The sequence below is a fragment of the Phragmites australis genome, chromosome 15, assembly GCF_958298935.1.
Source record: "Phragmites australis chromosome 15, lpPhrAust1.1, whole genome shotgun sequence".
Lineage (NCBI taxonomy): Eukaryota > Viridiplantae > Streptophyta > Magnoliopsida > Poales > Poaceae > Phragmites > Phragmites australis.
In genome coordinates, this window is record NC_084935.1 from 29991250 (window position 1) to 30013238 (window position 21989).

At 48.3% G+C, this 21989-nt stretch overlaps 3 protein-coding genes and 1 pseudogene across 3 annotated transcripts; 1 reads left to right on the forward strand and 3 right to left on the reverse strand.

Moving 5' to 3' along the window:
* Positions 1 to 371: 371 nt before the first annotated feature.
* Positions 372 to 3291, reverse strand: LOC133892306 (uncharacterized). The gene is made up of 2 exons (XM_062332990.1): positions 3072 to 3291; positions 372 to 2713 (listed from the first exon to the last, which is right to left on the reverse strand). The coding sequence occupies exon 2, from the start codon at positions 2676 to 2678 to the stop codon at positions 417 to 419; it is 2262 nt and encodes a 753-aa protein (XP_062188974.1). The 5' UTR covers positions 2679 to 2713; positions 3072 to 3291; the 3' UTR covers positions 372 to 416.
* A 9499-nt stretch (positions 3292 to 12790) lies between these two features.
* On the reverse strand, positions 12791 to 13634 carry LOC133892307 (uncharacterized). Its single transcript, XM_062332991.1, has 3 exons — positions 13372 to 13634; positions 12951 to 13284; positions 12791 to 12799 (listed from the first exon to the last, which is right to left on the reverse strand). Exons 1-3 carry the CDS (start codon positions 13632 to 13634, stop codon positions 12791 to 12793), a joined length of 606 nt encoding a protein of 201 aa, XP_062188975.1.
* Positions 13635 to 15914: 2280 nt separating this feature from the next.
* On the forward strand, positions 15915 to 20991 carry LOC133892831 (kinesin-like protein KIN-14N; annotated as a pseudogene).
* Positions 20992 to 21086: 95 nt separating this feature from the next.
* On the reverse strand, positions 21087 to 21989 carry LOC133892832 (photosynthetic NDH subunit of lumenal location 3, chloroplastic-like). The gene is made up of 2 exons (XM_062333797.1): positions 21662 to 21989; positions 21087 to 21574 (listed from the first exon to the last, which is right to left on the reverse strand). Exons 1-2 carry the CDS (start codon positions 21951 to 21953, stop codon positions 21186 to 21188), a joined length of 681 nt encoding a protein of 226 aa, XP_062189781.1. The 5' UTR covers positions 21954 to 21989; the 3' UTR covers positions 21087 to 21185.

A 21989-nucleotide genomic window follows, 5' to 3' on the forward strand; every position in this document is an offset into this window, starting at 1 on the left:
GGCTACCAAAGAATATTAGGCGCGGTTTCGATACCCTCTTCGTTCTCGCTAGCTGGCTCATTTGGAAGGAAAGGAACAATAGTATTTTCAATCATGCGGCGATGTTGGCGGTCGATCTCAGCAGGATGATTCGGGACGAAGCGCGCTGCTAGATAATGGTCGGGAACGACCAGTTGCTGGAGTTCTTTCAATAGCTAGTTTTAGTTCTCCTTTCTGTGCAGCTCGCTTTCTTCGCCCTATGTAATCGCCGCACACTTCCTTCCCTCTCTGTTTCTTCATTTCCTCCCCGCCGCTCCTTTTGTCAGACGTAGCACATTTATAACGGTCTTATTTGCTACCCTCTTAATGAAAAAACGCACAAGGTGCGTTCTCGAAAAATAATCAATCAAACATATGATACTCCAGCTTGCTAGTTGCTACTGGTCGATGACGATGAGCTTGGCCTTGGCGTCCCCTTCCTGGATCTGGTACATGTCGCCGAGTCCCATGTGCGCCATGAGGAACCACACGAGTGTGATGAGCTCGCCACCGCGGCTGAGCTGCCGCACGTGCGTGCTCCCCCGGCACTTGCCTGCCGCGTACGTGAGCATCTCCCTCCACACCCCCGTCAACACCTCCCACCTGAGCCCCCCATCGTCCAGCTCCATCAGCACCTTGGCCAGGATGCACGCGTCGAACAGCACCGACTTGCTCCGGTCGCCCTTCACCACCGCCGGCTTCTCCGACGTGTTCACGCTCAGCAGCATCTTCCGCGCTTCCTTGTGGAACCCCTGCACGTCCGCGCGGTCGGTCATCCACGCGGCCGCAGTGACAGGACCGAAGAACCGCCGGGCCTCCGCGCACGTGTCCCGGTACCGAAGCAGCCCGATGCCCGCCGTCGCCGACAACATCTCCGGCTGCTTGATCAGTAGGTACAGCATGTACTCCGACAGGGTCTCGCCGACGAACCGCATCCACTCGGTGTCCTTCGCCTCCGGCCGTATCCTGTCGTCGCCACGGAGGCACAGATCCGTGGCGACGTGCCACAGCAGCAGGGACTCGTCGAAGTCCCTGTTCTTCACGCTGTTCATGATTACATCGAACTTCTTCTCATCGTTCCGGAGGGCCTCCTTGATGTCGTACTTGTGGTGCTCGAGGACGCCGTGGCCTCTGTAGTTGCACACATTCATGATGTCCTCCTTCTTTTTCAGATCCCTGGCAGCGTCCTTGAGACCGTCGAAGATGAACTTGAGGAGACGGTTCTCCCCCATGATCTCGTGCTTGCTGAGTGGCACGCGGTGGATGAAGAAGAAGTCGTCGACGATCTCCTCGACGCCTAGCTTGTCGGCGACCTTAAGCCAGCACCCACCTCTGTTTCTGTAATTGTCCGGCTTGTCCAGGCAGTAGCTGATGAGGTTCATCTGCGAGGTCGTCCCCGACCAGCGCCGAGGCCGCCACTGCCTGACCGCCTTGGTCAGCCACCCGAGACACTTGAACCGTCGGGACTGCTCGAGGAAGACAATGGCACGGTTGGAGAACAAGAGCATGAGCAGCGCCGCCGCGTCAAGCGCCAGCCCGCCCAGGAGCAGCGCGTACGTGATGCCGACGTCGGAGGGCTCCATCTTGGCGTGGCGCTTGTCGAGGAGGAAGAAGATGATGAGCGCGGAGACGAGGCAGGAGGAACAGACGGAGCGGAGGACCCAGCCAGCCTTGGTGTGGGCCACGGGAGCCTTGGTGTACACCATGTCGTAGATGAAGTTGAGCTCCACCTCGATGACCTCGAACGCCTCGCTGGGTTTCAGGTCCTCGCGCTCCAGGAAGAAAGCCTGGCTGAGCCGGCGCTCCTTGAAGCTGAGGATGAGGTTCACGAAGAGGCGCCGGAAGATGCGGAAGAACTCGTACGCCCGCGCCTCCACGGTCTTGTTGGTCAACACCATCAGCCGCCTGGTCTCCTCTGTCTCGGCCTCCTTCTGCGCCTGGTCGGCCTCACCGTTGGCGATGGTGATCTCCACGACAAGGCCGGCCTTCTCCTTGGCGTCGAACTCCGTCATGAGTTTGGCGTAGTTGGGGCCGGGGTCTGCGGGTTCCAGAATGTTGGTGCGGAAGCCATTGACGCTGCCGGAGTAGAGGGAGTAGGTGCGCTCAGCGTACTTGATGATGCCGGCGACGAACATGAGGACGGTGGCCGGGATCATGGGGTTGCCGTGCAGGGAGCAGAAGAAGATGACGGCGGCGGAGAAGAGCTCGAAGAGGAGGCCGATGAGGTGGCGGAGCCACAGCTCGTTGTCCTCAAGGGAGTAGGCGGTGATGGTGTCCGGGCCGCCCAGGTGGAGCAGCAGGAACGGTGTCCAGAAGGCGAAGATGATGGGGCTGTTGCTGCTGCTGGCGTTGTTGTTGCCGGCGATGGCACCGGCGTTGGGGCCGCCACCCCCGCGCTTGAGACCGAAGCTTGAAGTGGAGTTCCCGCCGCCGCCGATGTTGCCCATGTTATTGAGGAGGAGGCCGAGGGCGAGGTCGGCGACCCAGTCGGCGAGGAGGTAGCAGGACCAGACGGCGAAGCGGGGCCACTGGGAGGAGGAGCGCTTGCGCATGGGGCCGACGAAGATGAGGATGATCTGCAGGAGGAGGCTGAGCTGCACCGCCACCCTGATCTCCCAGTTGCTGTCCTGCTGCGGCACCGGAGGATTAAAACCACCCATCGCCGGCCGAGCGAGCTGCCTGCTTGCCTGCCTGCCTGCGTGGCCATCCATGCATAGTTAATTGACTAGAAGCTGGGTTGCTGGTGCATGCATGCAACGACGAGATGCTCGTCTTCCGTTGCTTTCATTGAGCAATACATCTATGCATGCATGCATCATATTTTTAAGTGCCTTTCAATGAGTGCGGCAGTTTATTTGTATTGAAATATATAGTCACATAAACTGTTGATAATATATCATTCTATCAGGACGATGATGCAAGGCAACATAAGATTGGTGATCAAATTTCAATTGAAAGAAAAAGAAACAAGACGCATGCATGCACTTATCTCTGAGTGTGACTGGAGGGATCGAGTGCAAACACGTACGTCAATTAGAACAGTAGGTACGTACCTGCAGTTTCTTCGATCGACGGCTAGCTATAAATAAATTGTGAATTTGGCGCCACCAATCCAAAATTGAGCTGTATCGAAATCAGTGAACACTTGGTAGCAATATAATCAGTGAACACTTGGTAGCAATATAATGGGCATGCACTGCCTGCATCCCTTGCCTCTATATATAGATAGATAGATATACAATAACCGGCCGGCTTGCTGGTCCTGCATGCCATGTGATGTTGTGTCTGGCGTGACTCTGAATCATGCTGTCCTAGCTACTCCTATGTAGAGATGTATCGATCGAATAAGCCAGTGTTTGTTTTCTCACTCGATCTCTCCGTGCAAAAGAAAAAGGGTAAAGTGAAAAAAGCAATATATGTAATTTGGAGGACCAGCAGACTTCACGAAGAAAAACAAATTCGATCTGGTTGGTGTGCGCCACAAGCTAATTATAAAGCTCAAGAAAAGCAAGCCACTCTACATATGTGCTGTGCTCCACCTACGTATGTAAGTGGACATATATTATTCACTACTATATATATAGTAAAATCACTACTATATAAATAGTAAAAACAGACAGAACGATACAAACTAGTCGTCACTAATAAAATATATTTTATTAATATCTTTTATAAATCCCGCGCCATAAACTCAACTCACCTATATTTTATTAATATCTTCTGCTCCTCCGCCGAGCTTGGCTTCTCCCCCATGCCTCCTCTGATCCCTCGTTGACCCCGTCATTGCTGCTGCAATGGCATCACGCCCGCCCCTCTGTTGCATCCTACTACTCCTCCACCGACTCCCCCACCTTCTGCAACCCCTCAGTGGCATCCCGTGGTCCATCACGCTCCTCAACAACCCGCTCCCTTTCGCCACCGCTTCTTCCTATTGGATGCCCTGGCCACCTCGACCCCACTCCCCGACTTGGTTCCCATGCCGTCGTTGCACCCCTGTGATGTCACCCGTACTGACTTCGCACCCTACCTTGCCGCGGTCGCCGTCGGCCAGCCAGCTACTCGGCCGATGAAGCCGTTGTCGGGAGGCCCCTTCCATGGCCGATCTTCCTCCCCGGCCAACTTACCTCTCCGGCTCCCTTTCTCTCCCATGATTTCTCTCCTAACCAACTTATGCTGAGCTCATTTGCGGTCGCTCGATTTGGTGAGTAATGGAAAGAGGATGGCGAGCCGATGAAAATAGCGAGGGGGATAGGGAGCCGGCCGGAGCCCTTTTTAGGCACGAATTGCTACATCTAACGATATCGGGCTAGATAGCAACTTGGTTGGACGTGCTCTAATCTCCCTAAAGAAGAGACGCTAAACGTCGTGCTCTACCTAGAGCCCAAATCCTTGATGCTCTAATCCTTGCTTAATAGGGAGGTGGTTCAACTTTGGGGCCTTAACCCAGAAATTAAAGAAGAAGGCTGCTGCCTGCTTATGCATGATCGATATGTTAGCAGCATAGAGGATAGAGGAACATTTGGGGGAAGAATCAGAGAAGCAATAGAGTTTCAGAGGATGAGAGGTTCAGAGGTAGACGAAGCTTAGATGTTCTATATTGTCCTCCTCACTAGGGTCTCGAGAGTTTATATTCTCCATTACAGCTGGCCTTGAGCCCATTACAAGTAATTCACGCATTCGGGTCCAGACACGCGGACATTGGGTCGGCGTGCGCGAGTTGTTGGCGCGCTCGGCTCAGGCTTTCCCTCTTCACTTTCAGATTCGTCAGGCTCCCTTCCTTCAGCTTCAGTTTCGTCAGGCTTCCCTCCTGCAGCTTCAACGCTCGCATATTCAGTCTCAGCGGGTATGCTGACCAGTGGTGGACTCAGAACAAAAATAATCGGATGTCCTACTTATTAGTTTAGATGTTCGGGTGCCCTATTTGTTAAACTAAAGAGTGTCATATAGATCTAGTACGTACGATGGATCACTGAAAAACAAAAGATCATCTGGTGTCTTGTGCACTCCCAAGCCTCAACCAAGGTTCCATTTACCGACCGGAGCTCGGTTACCGAGCTCCGGCGGTAACCGAAAATACGCGATAACCACGGTTACCAGTCAAAAATTCAAAAAAATTCGGAGAAAAATCATTCGGCAAATTTTAAATTTTTGCGAAAAATCATGTTTTTGCCCTCTCGGTAACCGAGCGGTTTGGGTCGGTTACCGAGCGGTTTGAGTCGGTTACCGAGCGGTTTGGGTCGGTTACCGAGCGATTTTCTCGCATTTTTTATTCGGTCGGTTACCGAGCGGTTTGGGTCGGTAACCGCTCGGTTTTCTCGATTTATCGAGCGGTTTTATCGAATTTCAGCGCAGTTCAACAAAAAACCTAAAAAAGGGTTCAATCTTGTGAAATCAATAACTAATTCATCCGAGCTTCAAATCAAGTGAAACAAATTTTTTTGGCTTCCTTGTAACATGATCTACATGATAAAAGTATTTATACTCATAAAAAAGTTCAAAATTTTCTGTGAGAAATTTTATTTGTTAAACCAAGGTAAATGCATAGTTTACTCTTTGCTAATCCAAAAATCATGAAACTAATTTTGTTAGTCTTATTACATGATCCTATATCTTTTAAAAATATATGAACTCATGAATTAGTTATTGTAACATGCATGATTGTGTAAATGTGTTGCGACTAGATTAATTCATAACTGACCCATCACACCTTAAAAATTAGTGAAACCACTTTCATTAGCTTATTTATATTATGATTTACATAGAAAAAATAATAGTAGACATGAAAAAATTAATTACAGTGATGTTTCTTAACATATTCACTTTATGCTTGTGAACTTTGTAAAAATCATAGAGAATTTAATAAAACTCTAAATAAAGTGAAATCAATTTTAAAGATTCTCTTAAAATACGTTTTATACAAGAAAAATATGTGTTTGCATGTTACACTTTTCCTTAACGTGAGTTAATAATTGAGCCGCGCGCTTCAATTTTTTTCATTTTTTTCAAACTTTCTCCCTATAGAATATGATGCAAACGACATTATTTTTGAAAAAAAAAATTCACAGAAGTTCTTAGAATTATGTCTAGTTTTTCTTAAGATTTTTTTGAATTTTTTTGAATTTTTTTTATTTTTTCGAATTTTTTGAATTCAAATTTCGGTTACCGAGCGGTTTTTGAAACCGGACCGGACCGGACCGGGAAGGTCGGTAACCGCGATTTTTGAGCGGTTACCGACGGTTTTTTAACCCTGGCCTCAACGTCTCCGCCCTTGATGCTGACACGATATGATCTTCATACAGCAGCAATAAAAGGAGTTCCAAACTTGTGTAGACAGAGAGCATCAAGTTAATTACTTGCAAGAAGAGCAATGCCCCTCTTTTTTCCTTTTCCTTTTGCCCTTTTCAATTTCTTACATGTGAGCATCAAGTCGGTCTTTACGCTAGCTAGGACACATGCATGGAACAACCTCTTTATTTCCAGCTCCAATTTCGTTGCGTGATCAAAAGTTACTTGGGTGCAAACATAATGTTATTAGTAGTGTTACGTTCCATTTTCTGCCAGAGCGAGCGGAGCATGACGCTTAATCTTGCCATGCCCAATCTTAGTCGTCATGCCATAATTTCTTACATAACAGTTTGGTTGACTACCCGACATGTCATACATTCTCAGTGTGGCTAATAATTTGTTGGTCATGCACACTTTGCCTTAGCCTAGTTCTGGCAAAGTTAGTGAACAACCAAACAGGCGATAAGAGAGGCCTCAACGGAAGGTAAGACCATCTCCAAGAATTCCCGTTAGTGACTAAAATCTCTTCACAAATAGATTTTCGTTTTTTTTAGCGTTCTAACAGTTTTTCTTCACGATTACCATCACAAAGGGATTTCTAAGGTCATTCCCTTCAAGACAGAATTCTCTCTACTTTCCCTTTACGAATCCATTCGAAAGGAAGCTATTAGAGATGAGAGAAAATAAAGTGAATAGGAACAAAGAGGGGAATCAGGAAAAGAACGAAATTGAAGAATATGATTGGAGATGGTCTAAGGTGGCTACTCGTCGTCGTCACTGTTGGTAGAGATAGTCAAATAGGTCTATCAAGCCGGCCTGCCATGGGCCTGTCTAGGCTACAACCCAACTACTATAACGGACCGTGTTGTGCTAGCCCGTATGCCTCACTCTTGACCCACGGTAAGGCCCATCGGCCAAAGTGCAATGCCAAGTTGGCCTGGGTATGATTGTGGCACGGCGGCACGATCGGTCCGACGGGCACGACAGACATGGCGGGCACGGCGCCACGGACGACCCGACGACGCACGGCGGGCCCGTCAGCACAACATGCCTGAAAAAAATAAAAAATATAGAAATAGATAAAAAATGAGATAAAATATAGAAAATAGATTAAAATAGCTACAAAATTATATATATATATATATATATATATATATATATATATATATATATAATAGCTAGGTCGGATCGTGCTCGTGCCGGCATGCCGTGTCACGCGCTTGGCCCAGCCTATCTCGGTTCCGGCGGAAGCGAGAACCATCCGGCGACCGGGCGGAAGACACATCGTCCCCGGCGGCTCAGGATTGGGCCGCCGCAGATCTGGCGGCCGCGCTCCCAAGTCCCCCCCCCCCCCCCCGTCGGTTTGCTCGGTCGCAGTAGTAGGTCCGTGGTCGTCGCCAAGCCTTTGGTAAGTCCTGTTGTCGGTGACATGGGAACCAGGGGTCCCCGAGTCCCGAGGCCAGAACAGCAGAGTGCCACGTGGCGCCCTCCCTCGGGGGTTATCTCTCCGAGGTCTGAGAAGACCAAGTTCCAGGAGAGGGTGCTTGGGGCCATGAACAGTGGTCCCCGAGTTCCCCGATAATCCAAGAAGACTAAGTTCTGGGAGAGGGTGCTTGGGGCCATGAACAGTGGTCCCCGAGTACCCGAGTTCCCCGATAACCCGAGCAGTTAAGTTCCGGGAGAGAGTGCTCGGGGCCGTGAACAGTGGTCCCCGAGCATTCGAGTTTCCCGAGGACCAAGAGAGGGCATATCCGGGAGAGAGTGCTCGGGGCTGTGAACAGTGGTCCCCGAGCACCCGAGTTTTCCGAGGACCAAGAGATGGCATATCCGGGAGAGAGTGCTCGGGGCTGTGAACAGTAGTCCCCGGGCACTCACAGTTCCCCGAGGGCTTGAGAAGTCCTTCGCCGGTGGTCCCCACAAGGGTTCAGCGGTGAGGTGTCAATTGGTGAGAGACCCGATGCCGCATTTAAGAGGGCGTGTGACCTGTCACTTCCAACCACTCCCCCCACGCTTGCCGTCAATCCCTGCTAAGGTCTGGCAGGGAAGGTTTGGCAGGGAGGCGTGGGGATATTTAATGCACGGGTCCCATCGCGCGTCATCCGGCGCGCCTCGGGATAACGTCGTAGAACTCGAGGCACACCGCCTGCCGCCCTGCTGTGTCAGGTTTGCTCTGACCGGGCGGGCACGTGGGGCTGCTAGGTGGGCTCTCCCTGCGGCACTCGCCGAAAAGCAGAATGATGACGAACAAGACCGGACGGGGGCGCGTTTTCAACCCTTCCCGTCACCTCGCGCAGCAGCCCATGATGGTTGCTTTCTATTTATGGTGCCTTGGAACTTGTGCCATCCTTTCTGGGCATGCCACCCACCCTGACGGGTATAGAGGAGGGGCGGGCTCCCCGGAGAAGAGGACGAGTTTTGAGCGGAACACACAGAACGGAGCTGAAAAGCATATCGAACGAACTTCGATCGACGACGACGGAAGCACGAAGCTCTAGACTTAGACAAACATTCTTGTAACACACCAGATCCTCAGATAGACATCCTCAGAGCATTTATAGCATACACACAGGAGTAGGGTGTTACGCTCAGTGCGGCCCGAACCTGTCTAAAAATCCCCTGAGCATTTACTTCCTCCTGCATCTGATCATTCCACCCCACCTGCATCTCATTTACTCCCATTTATTTCACGTACGAAGCGAGTTCAGAATTATCCCCCCGGCCGAATCTCAAAGGGGGTCCCTCTGGATCCCCGCTTGAGAAGTTCACTCTCCGACACCTGCGTTGACATATCGTTCGGTTTGCCGGGGGGTGGGCGCCCTGATGTGCTATTAGTCACCACCGTAGGGAGGATGGGGGAGATAGAGAGGGAGAGAGGGAGAGGTCGGGGGAGGAGCAATTCATCTGGCTTGTTCTTGGTCAGTGAATCGGGGTGCTTGTTTGTCTTCTTTGTCTTGCCTCGCTCCACTGGTCGTCCTTGGTGTGGTTGTGCCAATTTAGTTGAGGAATGGATAGCTTTGATGCGTGGTGAAGCAGGAAATGGTATCGTTGTGCCATAGTCGAAGCAAGTGATGTCGTCCTGCGAGTGACAAATTTTAGGGTGAAAGTGGAGAGGAGCCTTTGCAGGGTCTTTACTGGCATAGATGAAAGGCTTGGATCTATAGCTTGAACTCATGTTCCAGTGTGAATCTTGCTGATGATGAATACCTAGGTTCATGTTGGTTGATTGTTGTATGCATAGTGATCTGCCTAGTGTCATGGCAACCTGCAATTGAGAAGAACACAACGTCTGTCATGGGCTCTAAGTAGTTTGGGACTTTTCAAAGTTCAAAGATCACGCCTGCTAGGTTATGCAATTCAGTGTGGATATTTCTGGAGTATGAACCGACTATTAGCTTGTTTATAGCGTGTGCAATTGGAGTTGTCAAAGTGCTTAGGTCATACCTGCTAGCTTATGTTCAGAAATTGAGCAAATTTGGATTATTGCATTGGTTGAACGGTAAAAACTATAGGATATGCTTTCTGGAGTATGAACCGACTATTAGGTTGTTTGTATCTTATGCAATTGGAGTTCTCAAAGTTTTTAGATCATACCTGCTAGCTTGTGTTCAGAAATTGAGCAAATTGGTTTCTTGCTTTGGTTGAACGGTACAAACTATATGATATGGTTTCTGGAGTATGAACCGACTATTAGGCTGTTTGTAGCTTATGCAATTGGAGTTCTCAAAGTTTTTAGATCATACCCGCTAGCTTGTGTTCAGAAATTGAGCAAATTTGCTCTCTTGCAATGGTTGCACGGTTCGAACTATAGGTTATGCAATCTTGAGTGTAAAGTAGATATTTCTTAATGTCCGAAGTTCACATTGTCTGTAGTTGCTATTTGGTCATGCTTGCTGTTGAGATTGTCTGTACTTGTTGCCATATTGGTAAACTCCATTGCCCCTGATTTTGGAAACTATGATCATTCATGCATGCCTTGGTTCTAGATGGACACCACAACGCTTGGTGCTCTTGTGTCGATGCTCCAGGACCATGTGCAGGAGGCAGCTGAGGCGTTGAAGAAGGTTGCCAACAACAATTTGAGTACGGACAGCTGCCCTACGGCCGTGGATCTGAACCGAGGGCTTCTGGAGGTGGACAGCATAGCGTCAGACTTGGAGCAACTTGTGTTCCAAGTGGAAGATGCTTTGATCAGCGGTGGCGTGCCCAACCAGGTTGGTAACACTGACAACATGAGCGTTGCAGTGGATGAGGAAGCATCGGGATCAAAGGACATTGATGACGATGACGTCCTTCCCACTGCTGGAGCTCCGAAACCATTTTGTGTGCTGATTTGGATGATGCCATATCCATTGAATCGGATCGTTCATGAAGGCTGTAGTCGGGTAGGTTTAATAGTTAGTTGTTTGTGAATTAGCGAGGCGACTAAGCCAGACCCTATATGTTCACGGTTATCCTCCACTTTTGTAAACTGTCTGTGGGTTTTTCAATAATGTTTGATAAGACATGTGGTGGGAGGCCTTTTATTTAACAGGAAGGAAAGATGTTGAAGTTATTCAATACATTTTGTATTTTAGTGCTTATTTGCTAGTGTGCAGGGACTCTATGGAGTATGCCGACTTCCTTCGTGGTGAAGACGATGCAATCCCTTGGGACGACGTTGTGCCGAACACCCAAGAAGGCATCATCAGCACATAGCTTCCTTTGGTTGAGCTGCAGTCTCAAGAAGCAACGACAGAGATGGCAACTGGGGGTGGCCGTGGACAAAGCTACACCATGAAGGAAGATCTACTGCTTGTGGCATAATGGCTGAACGTGAGCATGGATCCCGTGGTGGGGTCGAACCAGAGTTTAGGAGCTTTCTGGTAGAGGATCGAGTCGAACTTCCATGAGAACAAAGACTTCCTATCTACCCGCAATAAGAAGTCGCTGCAGGGGAGGTGGACCTTCATCAACGGTATGGTGCAGAAGTTCTGCGGTCACTACGCTAGGGCCATGCGTTCTAGGAGGAGTGAGATGACCGAGGGCGAGACGCTATGATGTTTTTATGGTTGTGATTTATAGGAGATCTTGCTTTGTGATATTGTCATGACAATCGTTGTTAACTTATGGCAGATCGTAGAGGCTTGCAAGATGTTCCAGGCCATGGAGCACAAAGAGTTCATGTTGCTTCCATGTTGGCGGGAGTTGAGACATCATCCAAAGTGGCAATTGGAGTCCTCGCGCAAGAAGCAGAAGACGTCAGGCACCGCGAGCCCCGCGTCCACGCAGAACGTCGAGTCATCGCCCGGAGCAGAAGGAGCAGATGCACTTGCGTCCAATGCCACTCCACGACCGAAACGACTTCCTGGGAGGGCTCTGTCCAAAGAGGTTGCCCGCGGTTCAACGTCGTCCAACTCAGCTTCTACCCCCGTGAAGGAGATATTTGACTGACAGTTCTCCTTGAAAGAAAGGATTGAGAAGGATAGGGCCGAGAGGTTCGCTGAGATGATGAATGTCGAGCGCCAGAGGCTCCGGCTGGAGGAGGAGCGAATGCAACTGGAGAAGGTAAAGGAGGAGATGCTTATAATGAACATGGATCTTTCACAAATGGATGACGAGCAGAAAGAATACTACAAAAGCCTCAGGCAGAGTATTATTGCAGCTAAGCGCGCCTCTTCTGGTCCATCCGTCTAATATATGATTTCATTGTAAATTTGGTCGACAATTTGGATCCTATATTATGTTACGATGTATGTTGGTTTGACAATTTGGGATGTTAAGCCCTCACGGGAACAATTTTCTAGCAAACCGAGCTCGGCCAGTTCATAATTTTTGCATTCATTGCCATCCTTACATGATACGAACCGAGGATACAACATTGTTACAATCCGAAACACACTCCACAAAACACGTAATGCTTATGTTAAGGATACCCTTACTAATATAGAACTAGAGGAGCCTGCTAGTATTCACCCTCGTGTATCTGCCAAAGATGTTCAACTAGGTCGTCCTGGAGGTGCTGATGGCTATGCCTGCTTCGTATAGCATTTTACCGTTGGCTCAATACCACCAAGGGAGGGGTTAGGTCGTGTGACGGCTGCACGTCCTCACCAGCACCCTCGTACATGTATTCGACTTCGTCATCATGTCGCTCATCTTCGATTATCATGTTGTGCATGATAATGCAGGCGGTCATGATGGAGCTAAGGGTGTTCCTCATCCTATATCCTCGTAGCCATCCTGACTATGGGAAACCGGGACTGCAGGACTCCGAATGCGCGCTCCACATCCTTGCGTGCAGCCGCCTGCTGAAGCACGAAGTGTTGCCGCTTCCTGCCAACTGGCGATGGAATGGGCTTCACAAACGTGGCTCATTCCGAATATATGCCGTCTGCAAGGTAGTAGCCCATGGTGTAATGGTGCCTATTAATGTTGTATTGTACCTTTAGGTCCTCGCCTACGGCAAGGTCGTCTAGGAGATGTGACCAATGCAGAACGTTAATGTCGTTTAGCGAACCTAGCATGTCGAAAAAGGCATGCCAGATCCACAGGTCCTGCGATGCAACCACCTCGAGAATGATCGTTGGAGCATTGACATGGCCGTTAAAAGAACCCGACCACGCCGTCAGACAGTTCTTCCACCTCCAATACATACAATCAATGCTTACCAGTATCCCTAGAAACCCTCTGCGCTCATTGGTAGCAAGCAAACGAGCAGTGTCCTCATCATTTGGAGAATGAATGTACTCATCGGCGAACACATCGACAACGGCACGGACAAACCGTCTCATGCTCTCAATGATGGTGCTCTCCCCTAGACGGAGGCACTCATCTAGAGAATCGACCGACGCATCGTATGCTAGCATACGAAACGCCGCAATCACTTTTTGCAACGTGGACAGCCCTAGCTCGCCTGCAGCATTCCTCCTCTGTTGAAACCACCGGTCCTTCTCCTCAACCGCCCCCACAATCTTAAGGAAAAGGTTATGTTTCATCCTGAACCTGCAACACCATACATCATTACGCACAGCATACATACATCAACACATAAGAGTTACGAATGTGGAGAGTTTTCGTTTGTAACAATACTGGCGTCGGAAAATGTAGTCGGGGTACACAGGGGGATCAACAAAATAGTCGTTGTACAACCTAATATGGCCCTCCAGCCAATAACGGTGGATGCGCTTCCGACCAGGCACTGAACCGCCCCAAGGTCGCCTCTCCAATGCCTCTGACTCGGCTTGCCAATCTCTCATAGTCTCTACAAACATATCATCTTCCTCGTCGGGAGAGTCATTGGAGGAGAAACACAACTCTCTCAAGTATTCCTTCCAGGCTAAACGAAAATCCATTTAGGTGGCTTGCATATGTTAGACTACCCCTGCCTCATATATATAGTGACATGCTCAGCCTTATGAGGGAACCCACCGCACTTCCTTCCCCGGGCAGCCACTAGTCGGGAGGCTGTCGGAGGATTAACTCCTGTCGCAGGGATCCCGAGAGACCCCTTTTTAAAGATTCGGCCGGGGGATGATCCTGAATAAGTTCATCGGAGAAATAAATGGAAGTGGAAGTAAATGCAACGGCCGGTGGTGGGGGATGATCGACCTAGTGCAAAGGGAAGTAGATGCACCGGAGTTTAGACAGGTTCGGACCGCACGGGGGCGTAATACCCTACTCCTGTATGGATGCTATATCTTACCCTGAGGGGGATCCCTCAGGGATATATCTGGTTACAAGAATATATTGTCTAACTAAGAGCTTGAGGCTCCTTGTTCTAGCTCTGCTCATGCTTGCTTGCAATATTTTCGTCTGAGTGTGGCACGGTCGATTGCTTGGGCTTGTCTTTTTTCCAATTGTTCTCTCCTCTAATGTTTCAATGTCTTCTTCTCTCTGTATGCCCATCCTTTTATGCACTCGCCGGCCGCGACATACCCCAAACAGGAAGGAAGGGGCACAAGTTCCAAGACGCCACGACTGAGAAATGCGTCATCATTTCCTCTGGGCGAAGTGACAGTGGCGGTGGAAAAACGTGGCGCGCGTCCGGTCACTCGTTGCTGTGGACGCCCTGGCGACGGGCGCCGTTGAGAGGGCCCACCGGGCAGCCACAGAGGCACCCGGCGTGCCCGTCCTGTCTTGTTCCTCTGCCACGGCAGGGCGGCAGGCGGAACGCCTTGATCCTGGCAACGTTATCCCGAGATACACCGGATGATACGGGATGGGACCCGTGCAATTAATGACCCCACGCCTCTCTGCCAAAGCATGGCAGTGACTGACACTGCGGCGGGAGCAGTTGGGGATGTCAGGCCGCGCACGCCCATTAAATGTGGCCTCGGACCTCTGACTGGTTGACACCTCATCGGCGGGCCCCTCGGGGGCCCTTCTGGGTCGTCGGGGCACCGAGTGCTCGGGGGTACTGTTCACCTCCCCGAGCACTCTCTCCCGAGCACTCTCGCACGAACCTTCGGGGAACCGAGTGCTCGGGGGCTGCCACATGCAACCCCGAGCACTCTCTCCCGAGCACTTTTGCACTGACCCTCGGGGAACCGGGCGCTCGGGGGCTGCCGCACGCAGCCCCCCGAGCGCTCTCTCCCGGAACTTAGCTCTTCTGATCATCGGGGGACTAGGGTGCTCGGGGGCGACCGGGCACCTCCCTGAGCACTTTCTTCCCGGTACTTGGACTCTGTGGGTCATCGGGGAACTGGGGTGCTCGGGGACCAGAGGCTGTGGCCTCGAGCACCTTCTCCCGGAACTTAGATTCTGCGGGTCATCGGGGAACTGGGGTGCTCGGGGACCAGAGGCTGTGGCCCCGAGCACCTTCTCCCGGAACTTAGATTTTCCTCATCCCGTAGGAGGGATCTCGCGGGATGGTGACACGTGGCGGACGGCTGGCCTGGCCTAGGGACTCAGGGACCCCCGGTTCCTGATACATCGACAAAGGCTTCCGCTGCAAGCCGACAGACCTTCCTCTACAAGCTCGCAAAAAAACATGCCAACAAATTTGGTCCCGCTACACTAAACGACTGTCAAAATTTGTCATGCAACGGTCCCTACGGAAAAAAAATATTAATTTCTGAAAAAATAAAAAATAATTAACGTCCAACCGAATTTTTACAGTACCATTCAAACGCTGTTGCAACGGAAACATGTAAAAAATAATGCTGCATTTGTGGTTATGTCAGTTGGAGAAAAAACCATTTAATATAGTAGAGATAAAATAGTGGATGAGATATAAGTTTCTTGCTGGAGATGGAACGAATGAGGTATACTGCAATAGTAGTATAGGATGTTGTAATAGTATTTTAGAGTACAGAATTTTAGAGTAGCGGTTAAAGATGACCTAAGGAATATCATATGTGGCACAGACTTAAGTTCAAGTCCTATATTCGGAGATGGATTTCAGAGTGAGATACACACGGAGAATAATGCCGAGAGTGTATATTGATATTGTGTAGTTACAAATAAAACTAGATTTTTGTGGAGGAAACAGTCGTGCTGGGCTGGGCTTGGGCCTGCTATCTATTGGGCTTGGGCCGGGAGTAGGCAGCCCAACTCCACCCCTGCCGGTCCCACACGACCGAAATTCCAACGATTTCAAATCTCCCTCCCTCACTCCCTTGCGCCGCGCCCCCCTTCCATTCCAAATCCAATCCGACCCTCCTCCCCCGCTCCGCTCCTCCTCAAACCCTAGCTTGCTAGATCCATGGCCGCGCGGGGCACCCGCCCGGGGATGCTCCACCACAAGGAGAACGTCCCCGGGGAGGGGCACTACTCCACCAGCAAGCGCCAGCGCACCGCCGCCGGGGCCGGCAGGCCGCCGCTCTCCGCTGCCCCGCCGCCCGCCGCGGCGGAGGAGCCCATGGCGTTCGCCGGGAGGGAGGACGTCGACACCCTTCTCAACGAGAAGATGAAGGGCAGGAACAAGATGGACTACAAGGTGACTCCCCCACCCACCTGCTACAGTAACCTTCTTCTCCCTCGCCCACAACACCAAACGATGATTCCTTGTGCCTCCATTAGCAGCCTATTTCCGTCGCTACTTCCTGTGGATCTTCGATTAGCCTCCTGACGTGTTCATTCAGATTGCGAGCATCTTGTCATGCATTTACTTAATTTCCGGCATGTTTCTTCTCTAGTTGAGCTGTGAAAGGTAGGTGATACAAGCGTCGACTCGCCGTATGACTTGGTTCGCTCTTCTTGGTTCCGCGGCCTCGCTTGTTAACCACTTGTGGCCTGCTCTCCTTTCATGCTCTTACCTGAGTGTAGTAGTAATTTGTAAGCTCTCACTCAGTGCTGTGAATAGTGAGTGGCTTGGGGCCGGTACTAACATTTCTGGACTACTGAAACTACGCTACAGACAAATCGTCCAGTAACTTTCGGTCATTCAGTATTTCCTTTCAATAAATGGCCATCAGCAAATTGGAGAGCAAGACGTATATTGGAAGCAAAAAAGGCTTCAAACTGTAAAAACATAATTTTTCAAACATCAATACGAAGAATCACAAGCGTGCGCAAAACCTTAACTCTGCTGCTCTGATGGATTGGTGCTATAAATAATCTTGTGTCTGTACTACTGACGACAGGTCCACCTAAAGCTGATACTAGGACCTTTGCAATATTTGCTGCATTTGTTAGTTGAGTTCTGCATTTACATTTTATGGCTGGCTACCCTTCGATTTACTTATGCCGATATCCTGTTTCTCTCCTCTGGTTGGTTGCGCAGGGGAAGAGTGAGCAAATGATGGAATACATCAAAAAGCTGCGGGCCTGTATCAAATGGCTGCTTGAGAGGGAAGATGCAAACCTGGCCGAAAGCGGGAAACTCAGTGGCCTCCTAGAGGCTGCAGAGAAACAACACTCTGAGATAGGTACGAATTTTAAAATTGATCACATCATGGATAGTTCCTTATTTATTGATTTTGCATTTTTGCTAACTGAATTTTTAATGCGTCGTATAGTCGCTCAATTGACGAATGCTATAGAAGAATCAAAGGCCATAAACGAAGAGCTTCAGAAGCAATATGCTTCTCTCCAAGAGACTCTAAAGAAGGTGGAAGCTGAGAAAATGGTGGGTGACTACTTGGACTTTGGCTTACTTTCAACTTATTCCTCTATGTGCGTTGCATACTCAGTATATTGAAATGCAGGACACCCTCCGATCTCTTGGAGAGGAAAAGGAGGCAAGGGCTGCTGTTGAATCTTCGCGGAATGAGATTTTGGAAGATCGCAAAAAAGCTAAGTTGGAAGAAAAACGCCTTAATGACCAGGTATAAGCATAATGTTTTGTGAATATCCCTTTCAAAATAAAATATATTTTTGAATTATACTAATGGATTCCTTAACTGCTGCTGTTTATGATTCACTTGTTTTTCGCTTTCTTTAGATCAAGATGCTTCAGGACACAAATAAGAGGCTTCAAGAATACAACACTAGCTTGCAGCAATACAATTGCAACCTCCAAGCAGATGCAACAAAGAATGCTGAAACAATATCAAAACTGCAAAAAGAGAAGAACACTATGGTAGAGACAATGAATGGTCTGAGGGATCATGCTAACTCAGTAAAAATGCAGCTAGATTTGGCAAAGGTAAAAATATCAGCTACATCCTTTCAGTATATCCTTTTTTCCATGCTATATTTTTTCCCTGTTGAATGTATAGAGAATTCTTCTGATGCCTTGATAATTAATGTGGTGTCTCCTTGTAGTCTTTGCAAAATGAAGCTGCGCAACAAAAGAATGATTTATTGAAGGAGGTTGATGGTCTTAGAAATGAGCTTCAGCATGTACGGGAGGACCGTGATAATAGATCAGCTCAAGTAGATTCTTTGTTGACCGAGCTAGGAACATACAAGGAAATAACCGGAAAGTCTGCCATGGAGTTGGACAGTGCAATGACAAGAACCACTGCACTTGAGGTATGATTATGTGTTGAAATGTTTTGATTCCTGTCCACATCAATTGATTTTGCTAACCTGTGTTTAATGATATAGGAATCTTGCTCATCCCAAAGAGAGACGATAAAAACTTTGGAAATTAAGCTTGCAGCTGCCAACGAAAAGTTAAAAGTATGTACAAGCCTATTTCTTCATTCTATATATATTGTGTAGTGTTGTGTTAAATTTAAGTAACTACTTTTCCATCTCTATGTTTTAACGTATTACATGTTTACCCTGGGTAGGAAAAAAACTGCATTGATGTTTAATATCTTGGATATTTTCTTAACTGTACAGAGGTCTGATTTGACGGCCATGGAGACCATGACCGAGTATGAGAATCAAAAGAGAATGTTGGCGGATCTTCAGTCACACCTCGAAGAAGCTGAGCAACAAATTTTGGATGGAGAGAAATTACGCAAAAAGCTGCACAACACAATACTTGTAACATCTCTGCTCTTAAACTGTCATAACTTCAATGTAGTTTGTGCTACTTTTAAAACTATTCCTTTACAGGAGCTGAAGGGAAACATCAGGGTATTCTGTAGAGTAAGACCGTTGCTGTCGAATGAATCGGGGGCTGTCACTTACCCAAAGAGTGGGGAAAACTTAGGTCGTGGTATGGAGTTGATGCATAATGGTAAAGTGACATTTACTGTCAATTGTTGTTATCTTTTACACTTTAATATCTGTGTCGTTTAGAATATTTATTTTTTTCTAATTGCATTTTCATTGTTTTTCTAGCACAAGCATATTCATTTACATTTGATAAAGTATTTGATCATTTGGCGTCACAAGAAGACGTGTTCATTGAAATTTCCCAGCTGGTCCAAAGCGCTCTAGATGGCTATAAGGTACAATATTTGATGGATATAACTGAGATTACCTTGTATATACTCTTCAAACATTTTTTTTTGTTTTAGAAGTAACATCTACTTTTTGTAGTATGTAATCGACAAATGCTAAATTATATAGGTATGTATATTTGCTTATGGACAAACTGGTTCGGGTAAAACATATACCATGATGGGGAACCCAGAGTTGGATGACCAGAAAGGAATGATACCAAGATCTCTGGAACAAATTTTCCAAGCTAGTCAGGTTCTTAATTCGCAGGGTTGGAAATATAAGATGCAGGTGCGTTTTTTACTGATTTATTTATCTAATTGAACTAACTAGATGACCAAGTTTTCTGTAGTCATGTTGGAGATTAAGAAATCATGTTGCTACGTTTGAACTTATAGGCTTCAATGTTGGAGATTTACAATGAAACAATACGTGACCTGCTTGCAACAAATCGCGTGGCTGCTCAAGATGGTGGTTCTGCAAAATACAGTATCAAGCATGATGCCAATGGTAACACCCATGTGTCTGACCTCACGGTCGTTGACGTGACAAGTACCAGTGAAGTTTCTTCTCTCCTGAGGCGGGCTGCTCAGAGCAGGTTGCACTCTTATCCTTTTCAGATTTACCCCGTAGATATTTATCCATAAGAGTAGAAAATAGGAAACCACTACTGCTTCGTCTGTCATTATTCTTGGCATGTAAACTTATCAAGAGGCTTGAGTTACTGTTTGGCCATTTGCATCAGAGCTGCAGCTATCTAAATAAAGTAAGAAGTAGTAGTACATATATTGTATTGGCTGTCATTATGACAAGACCTTTTTTCAGGAAACCATTATGACAAGACTCGAGTAGTTGTAGGATCATTTGTTTGCCTTCAGACTTAAGTCCTTTCACTCATGTGATGCTATCCATTATATGATTTCGATCAACTCTGAGAAAGAAAAATTAAGCTATTGTTTGGTATTTGCTATGTATTCTTTCTTTTCAGGTCTGTTGGGAGAACTCAAATGAATGAGGAATCATCTAGAAGCCATTGTGTTTTCACGCTTCGAATTTTTGGTGTAAATGAGGTATAAACTAATACATTTGTATTGTTTATTGGTGCGTTGTCTTTTCCATTACTTTGATCCTTTTTCTTTTCAGGGAACGGATCAACAAGTGCAAGGAGTGCTCAATCTAATAGATCTTGCGGGCAGCGAGCGCCTTAACAAAAGTGGCGCCACTGGTGATCGGCTGAAAGAGACTCAGGTAATTTGTCGTCCCATCACTTAGTTTTCTTTGTTTTTTAGGTATACTTTCCAATAATACACAACCAATGCTTTGTTGACTTGTTTGACTTAGGCCATCAATAAGAGCTTGTCCTGCCTAAGCGATGTTATCTTCTCAATTGCAAAGAAAGATGAACATGTTCCGTTTAGGAACTCAAAATTAACGTACCTACTCCAGGTAATTTCCTGTTTTCTCTGTAATGCGCTCTTGTTATGGTGTATTGTTATTGTCAAAGTTAACGTATCAACTGACCTTTTTTCCTTCAACGCAGCCATGCCTTGGAGGGGATTCGAAGACGTTGATGTTTGTGAATCTATCCCCCGAATTGTCTTCCACAGGGGAGTCTATTTGCTCCCTTCGGTTTGCTGCTAGAGTAAACTCTTGTGAAATTGGCATCCCACGGCGTCAAACCCAGATGCGTAGCTCGCAAGGATGAAATATGGTGAGATGCTGTCTGTGAATTACCCATGGGCCATGGCCACCGTATGTTTTATGTTGTTATGTGTTGATTTCATGATGCAATCGATCATTTGCATCCTGTGGTTAGAGGTGGTGTGAATTCTCAAATTTATTTGATTTGTGGCTTGCTGATTGTGCTAACGGCTGGCTTGCTGTGCTAACGGCTGGCTTCTTTAAACTTAATGATCTGATTTGTACCAACTTGTTTTTTTTTCCTTAAGCTTGTTTTGGTTTTGCCTATGTATCTTGGCTGGGCGTGTGTACCACTGACTGACTGTCATACAGACAGCTGGGACTTAGCATCACATGATAATCGTATTGCCTGATTTGTGAATTGTAACGACACTGGTGTCTACATTATCAGTTCAAATTGCACTGGAGAGTTTGTGCTACTGCTAGGCCATCCTTGCCATGAGCTCCTGGAGGATGACCTTGGTGTCCGCGTAGCGGTCGCTTATCTTTGGGTCGTCCTTGGCGGTGACGGCCTGCTGCAGGCTCTCGAAGCTGTCGAAGAGGCGGTTGGCGAGGTCGATGAAGGGCCTCTTGTCGTCGGCGGCGGTGATGAGCTTGTCGAAGTCGTAGTACATAAAGGTGGACTTGAGGCGGAGGTACTTGTTGACGTAGTTGGAGGCGTCCTTGCCGAGCAGGTCCTCCAGCGCCAGCAGGTCGAAGGCCGTGCTGCGCAGCCGGTACGCGTGCGCCGCGAAGCTTGGCCCGATGTCCGCCATGTAGATGCCGTTCTTCAGAAACGACCGCGTCCCCGTCTCCGGGTTGTTGATCTCCTCTGCGATTTTTGTTGTTTTTTTTGTTACAGCAATAGCAATTCATCTATGGCTAAAAAATCGATATGTAAGTGTTAAGAGGAGCTTACTGTTGAGAATTTTGGGCACGGGCAAGGGGAACTCGGTGAGCCACCAGCCGTTGTTGGCCGGCTCCGGCTCGTCGTCATCGGCAGCGCGGGCGACATCGTGCGACTGGAGCAGGACGACTGCGAGGCCGAGGCGGAGGCAGGCTGATCTCCTGGACGCTTGGCATGTCACGAGTAGCGTTCTTCGGCTTGGCCGTGGTTGGAGGCGGCCGCCGCCGGAGAAGCCATGGCAGCTTGCAGCAGTAGTGGTCGTAGTAGTAGCTGCTGCGTTGAGGGATGAGAGATAAGTGGCCATGGAGAGTGTGTGAACTGCGAATGGAGATAAGGGAAG